The sequence below is a fragment of the Grammomys surdaster genome, unplaced genomic scaffold (assembly GCF_004785775.1).
Source record: "Grammomys surdaster isolate TR1022 unplaced genomic scaffold, NIH_TR_1.0 270, whole genome shotgun sequence".
NCBI lineage: Eukaryota > Metazoa > Chordata > Mammalia > Rodentia > Muridae > Grammomys > Grammomys surdaster.
Genome location: NW_021604711.1, coordinates 1849861 through 1861325, shown reverse-complemented (window position 1 = coordinate 1861325; position 11465 = coordinate 1849861). Strand labels below are relative to the sequence as shown.

General features: G+C 54.1%; 2 protein-coding genes across 5 annotated transcripts in view; one reads left to right on the top strand and one right to left on the bottom strand.

The window, feature by feature from the left end:
- Positions 1-4750, bottom strand: part of Flii (FLII actin remodeling protein) — a 13738-nt gene extending 8988 nt beyond the window's left edge. For both annotated transcript variants that reach the window (XM_028776638.1, XM_028776639.1), the window contains exons 1-5: positions 4617-4750; positions 2845-2955; positions 2492-2563; positions 475-555; positions 120-205 (exon numbers count right to left, since the gene is read on the bottom strand). In XM_028776638.1, coding sequence (XP_028632471.1) covers positions 120-205; positions 475-555; positions 2492-2563; positions 2845-2955; positions 4617-4679 — 413 coding nt within the window. In that variant the 5' untranslated portion in view covers positions 4680-4750. The remainder of the gene's footprint in view (positions 1-119; positions 206-474; positions 556-2491; positions 2564-2844; positions 2956-4616) is intronic.
- Positions 4751-4852: 102 nt separating this feature from the next.
- Mief2 (mitochondrial elongation factor 2) lies at positions 4853-10835 on the top strand. 3 transcript variants are annotated; one of them, XM_028776514.1, is made up of 5 exons: positions 4853-5143; positions 5265-5324; positions 7816-7968; positions 8150-8312; positions 8834-10835. In XM_028776514.1, the coding sequence occupies exons 3-5, from the start codon at positions 7822-7824 to the stop codon at positions 9886-9888; spliced, it is 1365 nt and encodes a 454-aa protein (XP_028632347.1). In that variant the 5' UTR covers positions 4853-5143; positions 5265-5324; positions 7816-7821; the 3' UTR covers positions 9889-10835. The 3 variants fall into 3 exon arrangements, with proteins under 3 accessions (XP_028632347.1, XP_028632348.1, XP_028632345.1); XM_028776515.1 differs by lacking the exon at positions 5265-5324; XM_028776512.1 differs by lacking the exons at positions 4853-5143; positions 5265-5324 and adding an exon at positions 5338-6080.
- Positions 10836-11465: the final 630 nt, after the last annotated feature.

The window sequence follows — 11465 nt, the reverse complement described above, 5'->3', positions numbered from 1 at the left end:
TGGCTCTGCCCTGCCCACCTGGCTCTGCCCTGCCCACCTGGCTCTGCACCTGGCTCTGCACCTGGCTCTGCACCTGGCTCTGAACTGCCCACCTGCCATGCCCTTGATCTCCCCAGCACCTGTTATGGCTGAGGTTGAGCACCAGCATGTTCTTGGCATTCTCCAGCTCCCGTGGGCATTCTGTCAACTGGTTATGGCTCAAGTCCTAGGGAGCAGGGACAAGGTCAGACCATGGTGCCCCCATGCCTCTGCCATACCCAGGGATCTAGCAGGACATTGAACAGAGTGACAAGAACATTCAGGCCAGAGAGAAAAGATTCTGAGTGGAAAGGGGCCTGGGTTAGGGATCTGAGTGTACCAGTGATGTGGGCTCAGCATTGACTACTCTAAGGGATGATGGCGGCCCTCGAGGCCGCTATCATGAGGACTGAATGACTGAGCATCATGGGACCAGATGGGCAGGTAACCACTGACCAGAACGGAAAGGTCATCCAGCTTGAAGATATCATCGGGAACTCCAGAATTCTTCAGGCTGTTGGCCCGAGCCACAATGGCCTAGGAGTATAAGGAAAGAACTTGTGATCCTCACTTTCTGCCCTTAGAGAGAAGCACAGGCCGGGTGGGATGCTTCTTCAGAAACTGGAGGCCAGGTCTGAGTATCCTCCCTCCTCTGACCTTTGCTCACACACTCCGTCTGGTGGGCTCTTCCCAGCCTCCCAGTGAGTGCCTCTTCAAACTTTAAAACCCAATGTCACTGTGCCTCCAAGGCCAACATGGGGCCCTCAGAGTTGTGGTACTGGGGTGGAAGCCTAAGGCTTTGCGTGTGACAAGCATGCATGTTGTCACTGGACTAGATCCCTACTCTCCTGGTTTTACAAAGACAGGGTCTCATGTAGATACTAAAACTCAATGTGTAGACCAGGTTGGCCTCAAACTCAGAGATTCGCCTCCTTCTGCCTACCGAGTACTGGGATTAAAGGCATACACCACTACATTCAATTCCATTTTTTATTCTCAATCAAGGTTAATTAATCCTAGCTTGTCTAGCTGGACCTTGAACTCAATTGGTAGCCCAGGAGTTCCTGGAACTTTCTGTTTATCTACTTTAGCCTCTCATAGCTGGGATTACAGTCTCTATGACACTGGCTAAGCAAAATGCATTTGTTTCCTTTTATGTGTATGTGCAAATGCCTGCATGTATGTCTATATCCTATGTACAGCCCAGTGCAGTCACTGCAGGCTAGTCATGGCCTTGACAGGCTGGGGCAAGCCAGCTAACTCCCCAGCTATGTGACACGAGATAAGTCACTTCATCATCATTGTGTACCCCTGAAACTTCCCTTAGATGTGTCTAAGTTTGAGCAAAAGGCTGGGGTTAGGGGAACAGTGACTGCTCTTGAGTCTTGAGTTTAATGCAGCAAGAGCCATGTCTGCTGTTGTTTTGGTTTGTTTTGGTTTCTTCCACACAGGGTTTCTCTGTGTAGTCTTGGTTGCACTGGAACTCTGTAGACCAGGCTGGCTTGAACTCTGAGATCCACCTGCCTCTGCCTCCTGAGAGCTGGGACTAAAGGTGTGTGCCACCAGCGCTCAGCAATCTATTTTCTTAAGTGCAACCTACCTGCTGGAGGAAAGGGAGGAACTTGCCAAAGCTACTTAGCCAGTGTGATGGATGGTATGGATCAGAATGGTCCCCCATAGGCACATATATTTAAATGCTTGGTCCCCAGTTGGTGGAACTGTTTGGGAAGGGTTAGGAGATGTATTGGAGGAGATGTGTTACTGAGGGCAAGCTTTGAGGTTTCAAAAGCCCACACCATTCCGAGCTAGTTCTTTCAGCTTCATGGTTGTCTCAACATGAGTTCTCAGCTACTGCTCCAGTGCCATGCCTGCCTGCCGCCATGTTCCCCCCACTGTGATGGTCATGGACTCTAACCCTTGGAACTGTGAGCCCCTAAGTGAAATACGTTCTTTAAGTTGCCTTGGTCCTGTGCTTTGTCACAACAATGGAAAAGTAACTAAGCCAGTTAAGTGGCAAAGCCCTGGTTTAGAGTCAGGGAGCCCAAGTCCAGATCCTGTTCCCTGAACATATGGGGTTCTGGCCCTGTGAAGGATAATCCTGACTGAAGTCTGTAAGGCTGGCCAGGGCTTGATTTTCAGGCCACTTTCCAGGTCTAGTCACACCAGCTACACTGCTGTCTAGGGGTGACTTCTGTGTGGCCAGGGGACTTTACCTCTGTGGCACCTTAGAAGCACACACGACATACTAACATGTCCTAGCACCATGTTCTGCCTACACTGTTGTGTTCACAGCTGTCCAAAGAGGTAGTGGGCTTTGGAATGTCCTTGCTTTTCTCAGAAAGTTCTCCCATTCGTATGAGCTCCTGCACACAAGGAGTAATGGAGCCCTCCTGCAGCAACACAGGCACAGAGGGGAGGAGGGCAGAGATGCTGGCCCATGGCTGACCCTACAGCAGCTCTGGCCAATACTCACCCGAAGTGAAGGCAGGCTGGACAGTTCCCCATGCAGTGTGGTCAGATTGTTGTGGCTCACAGACAGGTGCTCCTGGACAGGACAAGAGTCAGAGGCTCAGGTGGGGCCTAAGGTGTCCAGCCCCTGCCTGCTGCCCCTGTGACTCTGCACCATCTGGGAAGGCCATCCCAACAGTCCCCTCTCCTTTACACACCCTCACCTGCCTTGCATACATCCCAGGTGGGGTGCCCATCCCCCCTCCATCAGCTTTGCCCACAGCTATTTCTGTTTTCTCTCTACACGAGTCCCCTTTTTGCAGGGCATGCCCACCTGGCCTAGCGACAGGGACCCTTCCTGCCGCCTATGCCTCTTACCAGCTTCTGCAGAGCTGCTAGTTCTTCGGGCAGGTAGCAGAGGCCTGTGCGGTTCAGCTTCAGCCACCGCAGGCTGGTCATAGCCTTAACATTCTCAGGGAAGTAGCCGCCCTGGTGGGGGGCAGTAAGGAGAAGACAGTCTAGGAGATGAGTGTCCCCTCCCATCACCTTCTGTGGTCCCCAGGGAAATACTTTGTATTTCTATTTCTTACTCAAAAAATGGCACTAAATGAAAGCCCCTCTACCCCCCCCCAGAGAAAGACAAAAGTACTGTCCCAAACCTGTCTCTCCAGCTGGAGTCTGTCCCAGGGAGGCCAAACCTGGTCTGTTTCAAGGGCTACTCAGCGCTCCACTGTGCTTAATGGCACTCACATTGCTTTGCCTGCTGTTCCAGGCAGTTTGGTTGTCCGGGATGAGACTGCCCCTGACACTCCCCAGATTGCACTAAGAGCCCAGCTCCCCACTGTTCCTCGCACAGTCTCATTCATTCCTCACATACAATGTCCACTTCAGCATCCTTGGCCTTTTGGTTTGTTTGTTTTTCAAGACAGGGTTTCTCTCTGTGTAGCCTTGGCTGTCTTGGAACTCACTCTGTAGACCAGGCTAGCCTCAAACTCACAAGAGATCCACCTGCCTCTGCCTCCTGAGTACTGGAATTAAAGGTCTGTGCTACCATACCAGGCTATGGTTTTGTCCCCCCTGCCACCTCTAATTACACAATTTCTCTGTGTAGTCCTGGAACTCATTCTGTGACCAGACTGGGTTCTAACTCAGAGATCTGCCTGCCTCTGCCTCCCCAGTGTTGGGATAAAAGGCGTGCGCCACCACCTCCTGGCTACACCTGGCAGTTTTGACATCTAAGCAGCATGAAGCATCATTGCCTTTTGCTACCGTTTCCTTCTCCCCCAGTCACGTTCCCCAAGGTAACTCAGATATTCCAAGTCTAGAGAGAGTATAGAGATCACAGGTGAGGGTGGTGGGCATGTGGACAGGATAAAGTGATGACAACTGTGTAGTGGCAAACGTATGTCCATGTGCAGGTGAACACGGGAGAAGCCCACCTCCTTCTGCATCCCTTAATCTAACATCTAAAGGGACAGACGTCAGGGAGTAGAGAAGGAGGCCCAGGCCTCTGAGCTGTCCTTTTATATATATATATTTTAAAGTCAAGACAGGGTTTCTCTATGTAGCTATGGGTGTCCTGGAACTTGTTTTGAAGACCAGACTGCCCTGGAAATCAAAGATCCACCTGCCTCTGCATTCCGAGAGCTGGAATTAAAGGCGTGCACCACCACGCCCATAGCTGTGCTCTTTACAGTCAAGAACCAGGGCTGCTTGTTGTCTGTCCCCCTGGCCCATCAGTCTAGCAGTTGCGCAGACGTGCCGCCTAGGGCCTCGCACCTGTCACACTCCTTACTAACAGATCTCTTTCCATTACACGCCTCCAAACGGGCTGTTCCTAAGCCCCTAGGGCTGGAGAGAACCCCGGGTTTGCGGAGGGAGAAGTGACGTCTCGAAACCACAGAGTGGGGCGGTGGCTGGCTAGGGCGTATTCCCTCGGTGGAATGGGGTCAGGTTCGCGGCCTGAGGGCTCAAATCCCGCGTGGCCCCAGACCCCGGAGCCCCGGCCCAGGTCTTCCGCCGCGGGCGGGGCAGGCCCGGGAAGACTCGCGGAGGCCCGCCCGCCCGCCCCGCCTGCCGATCCCGGAAGCGCAGAGGGAGCGGCCCGAAGAGACGGCCAGGGGTCACCCTTCCCCTTCCCCCCAGCTAACCTTGAAGTCGTTGCCGCTGAGGTCCACGCCGCGCACGAACGGCAGCACTCCGGTGGCCTCCATGGCGCAGCTTTCCTACGGGCTAGGAGGACGCGGGGCGGCCGGGAGCCGCGGGCTGGGTCAGCGCCGGCCCCGCCCCTTTAGCCCGCGCGCGCCTCCTCCCGGCCGCGGCCTCTGCGGGAAGTGCTGCTAGGCGACTCCCACAGCTGCAGGCCTCGCCGGGGACCAGAGTTCTAGGACTGGAGAGGCCTGCAGGGGTCACGCTGGAGATGATCACCACTTCCAGTCCCCAGTAGCAACGTGGAGGGTGGGGCCCAGGCACTGTCACTTGGGCTGCTGTAGCCCCTGGAGCTGGCCGTGACCCCGGAGAGATTGTGGTACCAACGTCAGGGACACGGGCAGTTTGTATGTGAGGGATCGGTGGTGGTGGTGGTGGTGAGACTTCTGGGTCTTTGGGGCCTAGCCCTTCAGCTCCTGGACTCAACTTTGCTCATGTGTAACATGCTTCCCGAAGTTGCCAGAAGCAGGTGAGTACTCAGCATGTGGCAGCTTAGAGAGCTTAGAGAGCAGGATGCACAAACTCTCAACATTCTCCCTTGGCATCAAGACTCCAGCCACTGTTCTTTATTGGCTTGTTTCGTGCTCTAGGAGACCAGCGTATCTCTTGGACTAAGCTGTTAGTGGCCATCTTGCCCTGGCCAGCACACGGTAGGTTTCCCATAAACAAACACAGCTGTTCTATGGGTGTACACAGTCTGGCATCCAGTATTTCAGGATGAGAAAGAGTTGGCACGACAGGTAGCAGAGCTCTTTTCCTATTGTGTGCCTAGCAGGCCAAAAAGAAATGAGACCACCAGTAACTCTCACAGGGGCGAACTTGAGAGGCAGCCTTTGGGCTAAGTGAAGTTTTGTCTGCCTGGCTCACCAAGGGACCGTGAGCTCAGCTTTCTCCACACTGAGGCTCCCATTGCAAGCACACACAAGGTCAGAGGTGAGGCTAAGGCACGACTGCTGAGAATTCGATGCCAGTTGTGGCTTTAATGTGAGGCCCTTTCTCAACAAAACAAAACAAAACAAAAACCAAAACACCCCCAAAGTAAATAAACTAGACCAGGCCCTGAATGACTGTCACACTCACCACCTCCCCCCCACCTTCCGCTAACAACAGAACCCTGCGCCTTTAAATCCGGAGTGTGCCTGTGGTTTCCGCCCCCCATGGTCCAGGGGCGTGCCTAGCGATCATTGGCTGAGCTGCTCAGTTTTGAGCACGTGTGCGTAGGAGTTGTGCGCTCGGATTGGAGCGAAGGCCTGCTTATCCAGCGTGCCTTTCGGGTCACTTACCGCCCCGGGGCCTCGGCGGCGTTCGGTTCCAGGGGTTTGGACGTTCCATTCCTAGGCGGGTCCTGGTCCTCCAGGGTCCTACTCGCAGCGTCCTTGGGTCGATGAACTGACGCCCGGACGCAGGTACCGCTGCAGCGCACGGGGCGGCCCGGGGTCTCCCAGCACTGGGAGTGGCACGCATCCCAGTGCAGGTGGGGGCGTGGCCTGTGGTCACTGCGGTGGGAGGGAGGACTTGGGGACTGAAGATCCGAGTTCGAATTCCAGCCGTGCCTCTTCCAGACTTGGGTATTGCACATGATTTCCAGGGCCTCAATGACTTCGCTCTTGAATAGAGTCTAAGAGCCTTTTGCATGTGGTCACACGTTCCTGCTCAGCCCTGATACAGGGCAGTCAGCTTTGACCCAAGTGGAAGACCAGGTGACATCCAGGCTGTGAAGAGTCAGGTTATTTTGTTATTTTTGTTTTGTTTTGTTTTGTTTTGAATAGTAGCTCTATTATGCAGCCCTGACTGTCCTCGAACTCAGTGTGTAGACCACACTTGCCTCGAACTCAAGGAGATCTGGCTGCCTCTGCCCCGAGTGCTGAGATTAAAGGCCTGCAGCACCCACCACACAGGGCCTGAGTTGGTTATATTTAACCACCTATTTTATTCCCTTCTTACTGGAGTTTGACAACAAGACCCCTCAAGGTGTAGGGCTGAGTCCCACTTCAGACAGGTGTTTGACTGTAAGCCCCTTCAGCTTGCAAAGTGGCTTACTGGTCTGAAGGCAGTGGTAGGTAGGCTGTAACGAAGCAGAGCCTCTGAGCTTGTAGTAGGCCCCCTGGCTGGCCTTTGACCTTGCCAGGCCCGAGGACAGGGTCTTATTTTTAGTCTGGGGAGCATGGACAGGTGTCTCAGCTGAGTCACACAGTGCTGCAGGCTTCAGCTACCCCAGGCAGCTTGTCACTTGGCAACTGGGTCCCAAGACAGCCATGGCCCTGAAGGAAGGACTGAAGTCCTTGGTGCCCCAGCAGTCAATGACCTTTCTGGCTTAGTGGACTGGGCCTGGAGATTTCTGTGTCTTTTTCCTAAGTTCCCAGTCCTCCTCACTAGTGCTGTACAGATAAACAGAAGCCCTTGGCTCCAGGCCTTTCCCTCACCTTCTTACCTCTCCAACTTTGTGCCAAGTCCATGGGCGCTGGCCAGCCTGTCCTGAGTCAGTACCTATCTAGGGTTACTTCACTCACTACTGGACCGTGGGGCCTTCAGCCTGGCCTCTGAGGGGTTGCCCTACCCCAAGTAGTTTTCCTGTCAAGATCTGTGGGGCCAGAAACTAGATCTCTGAATTTGCTAAGGGTCTATCAAAGGTCTGACAGTGCCCAAACCTCCCAGGCATGCTTCCTGGAAACCCATATTTCAAGTCTCTATGGGGCTTTGGGTTCCTCCTGACAGGCTTTTACACAGTGTGGCTGTTCTGGGTGGGTCCTGACTAGGAGTGAGAACCTGACCAGGAGGTGTAGGGAAAATACTCAGGCTTTGGGGGGGAGGTGGAAGATTCTAGAATCTGTGCTGTGAATCCCAGACCTTAGCACTCAGTTTGTGGTTTGGCAACTCATGTCTTTGTAGAGTCAGGGTGGTGGTGGTGAGCCCTGATTCTCAAGGTCTTGGGGTGAAGTTGAGAGAAAGGCCTGGAGCTTTCCTATATGAGCCCTTTTCTAGTGTTTGGAGGCTTGCAGGTTTCAGGGAGGGGCCTGGCAGTCCCCTGCTTCCTTCCAAGAAACTCTTTGAGCAGCCTGTTTCTCACAGGTCCTCAGAAACCACACTCTTGGTTATTACTAAGCATGTATGCACACTGGCCACGAACTGCCTCTCTTACAGGTGACCATGGCAGACTTCTCACAGAAGCAGAGGAAACAGCATGGCGGCGAGGGCCTGGGCAGTGTGGTGGACTTCCTCTTGGCTAATGCTCGTTTGGTGCTAGGTGTAGGTGGGGCTGCAGTGCTGGGCATTGCCACCCTGGCTGTAAAGCGGGTAAGACCAGGGTGTCAAGGCCTGCCTGAAACCTCCTCCAGGGGAGCTGGGGGACGGTGGGACTTTTTGAGGTCGGACTGGAACACAGGGCCCCTACTTCTCACCCTAGCTTCCTGGTTTGCTTTCCCCGCCAGCTTTGCCATGGCCCCCGATGCTCTGATCTGTGTCACTTTGCCTGTAGCTCATTGACAGGGCCACTAGCCCTCGGGATGAGGATGACACCAAAGGGGACAGCTGGAAGGAACTGAGCCTGCTGAGAGCCACATCACACCAAAAGCCCCAACCCCCTCCTGCTGCCCTCAGCCAGCCCGCAGCTCCTGTGTGCCCCTCCCACTCTGCTCCAGGTAAGCTGCGTGCTGCTTCCCTCTAGTGTGATGAGTCCCCTGTGCATGCTCATGCAGAAGCCGTGCTCTTCACATATTTCTGCTCCGCTTTGGCTTGTGGGCTCCTCGGATATTCAATGGGTATTGTAGGTTTGCGTTTTTCTGGATAAAACCCCAGGACCTCACATGTACCAAGCAAACGCTCTACCACTGAGTTATACCACAGCCCTGGGACCCTTGTTTTTGCTATCTGCTTTCTGCTATAGCAAGATTGCATCATATGATGGTAGAGAGCCGCAGATGGGGAAACCGAGGCCTGGAGAGAGCAGGATTGTTGTAGTTGCAGAAGCCAGAGTGTTGGGACACTGGGCTAGTGACGTTGTCATCTTGCCCTCACGTCCTATGACCTGACACCAGGGCTTTCTCAGCGGCTGTTAGAGGTGAGCCTGGAGCCCAGTGCCATCACCCAGCTAGCGAGCAGGTAGAGTTTTCTTAACTTGTGGGGCCTTCTGATGTGTTCTCCTGGATGCTTCCCTCTGCAGTGGGGCCCACACCCACACATTCTCAGACGACACCTCAGCTCAGCTCTGGAGCACCCTTATGCCTGACGTTCCAGGAGAAGCTGCTGGCATTTGAGCGTAACCACGTGATTATCCCAGAAGCCCACGTGACTTTGGTGAAACAGCTGGCTGGAGACCTTGCCTTAGAGCTGCAGGCCTACTTGAGGAGCAAATTCCCAGAACTGCCTTTTGGTGCACTTGTGCCGGGTGGGCCTCTCTATGACGGGCTACAAGCAGGGACCGCTGAGCATGTGCGCCTGCTAGCACCTCTTGAGTTGGAGCCAGGGTTATGGAGCCTGGTACCTGGCATGGACACTGTGGCCAGAGAACCTCGATGCTGGGCTGTACGCAGGACCCAGCTTGAGTTCCATCCCCGTGGGTGCAGCCCATGGGACCGCTTCCTGGTGGGGGGTTACCTTTCCTCCCGTGTCTTGCTGGAGCTGCTACGGAAGGCCCTGTCAGCCTCTGTCAACTGGCCAGCCATTGGCAGCTTGCTTGGGTGTCTGATCTGGCCCAATGTGGCTTCAGAGGAGCTGCTGCTCAAAGTACAACATGAGTGCCTGGAGTTCACTTTAGCTGTGCTCATGGTGGTCCCTGGGGCCAGCACTGATGACCGCCTTCTGCTGGCTTGGCCCCTAGAGGGGCTGGCCAGCAATCTCTGGCTGCAGGATCTATATCCAGTAGAAACCGCCCGTCTGCGGGCCCTGGACGACCAGGATGCTGGTACTCGGCGGAGGTTGTTACTGCTGCTATGTGGTGTGTGTCGAGGCCGTCCAGCTCTGGTGCGGCTGGGCTGGAGCCACCTGACTCAGGTGGTTCTACATCTGTGTGAAGAGGAAGTGACCTGGACTGAGGAGGCCTTGGGGGACCGGTTTCTGCAAGCTCTGGAGTTTCTGGTGGGGAGCTTGGAGCAGGCTAGCCTGCCCTGTCATTTCAACCCCAGCGTGAACCTCTTGGGTAGCCTTCGGGAAGAGGAGATCGATGATATTGGCTACGTGCTCTACAGTGGTCTCCAGGTTCCTGAGAGCTTATTCTAGGAGAATGAGGACTATGATTGACCTGTTTTCTGATGCTGGAGAGCAGCGGCCACCTCCCTCCCAGGACACTGCAGTGTGGTTTGCTTTTTCTTAGCCAGAGTGGAGGAGGAGTGACATTACCTAAGCCCACTGGTGGCCATGTGCCTGGGTAATGGTGAGAGTCTGGGTTGCTGACATCTGAGTGTGACCAGCCTGCCCTGGCCGCTTTCAGTGCCAGCCATACTGATGCCCCTTAGCCCTCTGGGATTGATTTAGGAACTTGGGTGCAGGCCACCATCACCAGCAATGAGCTCACAAAGAATGAGATGTAGCTTTTGATGTCCTAGGCTTCACCTAGGCAAAGGCTGGTTCCAACATTTTGTCAAAAAAGGAAAATGTTCTTGGGTGGGTAATAGCTCCAGTATCCTGAGGGACTCACAGGGAGTCAGCTGGCATCCTGGAGGTAGCTTCTTAGCTGTTGAAGGATGGTGGTTTCCTGACGGTGGTGCATTTGTTCTTCTGATTGAGTCCTCAGGCCTTGAAGCTGAAGTTGGCTCCCTTGCTGCCTGCCTTATACCCCAGGGAAGGAAGGTCTTGTTCTCTCCTGCTTGGTTTTCTCTATAGGCCACAAATTACCTCTGGGAGAACCCCTTCCTCACTGGGGAGCTGAGCTCTGTGCTGCCTATGCAAGGCTATCCTATAGTGGCTACTCCTAGGCCTCACTGCAGGGTAGAGGACATGGCCCTCCCAGGGTCCTGTGTGCAGACCTGGCCTCTGCAGCGTGCCAAAATATTCATGATAGATGTCTGTGTCCTCACCTTGCACCCTGGTCAAGGTGGCATGGCTGGAGGAGGGAGACTATCTCCCTGCCAGGGGAGCCTTTCTTTCTATTTTAGGTACCACCCCCTTACACACACTGAAACAAAGCCATGCCTTGAAGAGTGTGAATAAAAGGAGAAAGAATTGTATGTGTGTGTGATTCTTGCTGGCAGAAGGTGGTCTTGGTTGGAGGTGGTTGCCTGGAGCGTCACAAGTCTTGAGGCTGGATGTGAAGGCTTGAGAGTCATCTTGGAGATTTAAAAACGTTTCCAAGCTGAAGAGGTGGCTCAGTGACTGTATTGTCATCCCTTACCAGCTATAAACAGGGCTGAGACATGCCATCTACACTATGGGGAAACAGTTGTTGGGTCTCATCCTGAGAGGCCATCATGTATGTAGCCTCAGTGACAGCTGGGGCTCCATCTGACATACAGCTGCCTCAGCTCACGCACCAACTGACTGAGGGATCCTGCCCAATCTTTTGGTTCAAACCATCAACTGAAACTAAAGCCGTGGTTTTATCTGGCCTTGAGCTCGTGCTACAATCTCATGCAGACTTCAAGCCTGCGAGAAATTTAGGGCATATGTATCCTTTGAGGACAGGGTGTCCAAAAGGCAGATAGTCAAGGGGTGGGGAGAGAGGTACCTCATTCCTCTGGTCTCTATGTGGGCCTTCAATCCCAGGTATGGTCTGTGACATTTGTACATCTGTCCATCCGTCTGTCCACCCATCCACCCATCTATCCATCTATCCATCCATCCATCCATCCATCCATCCA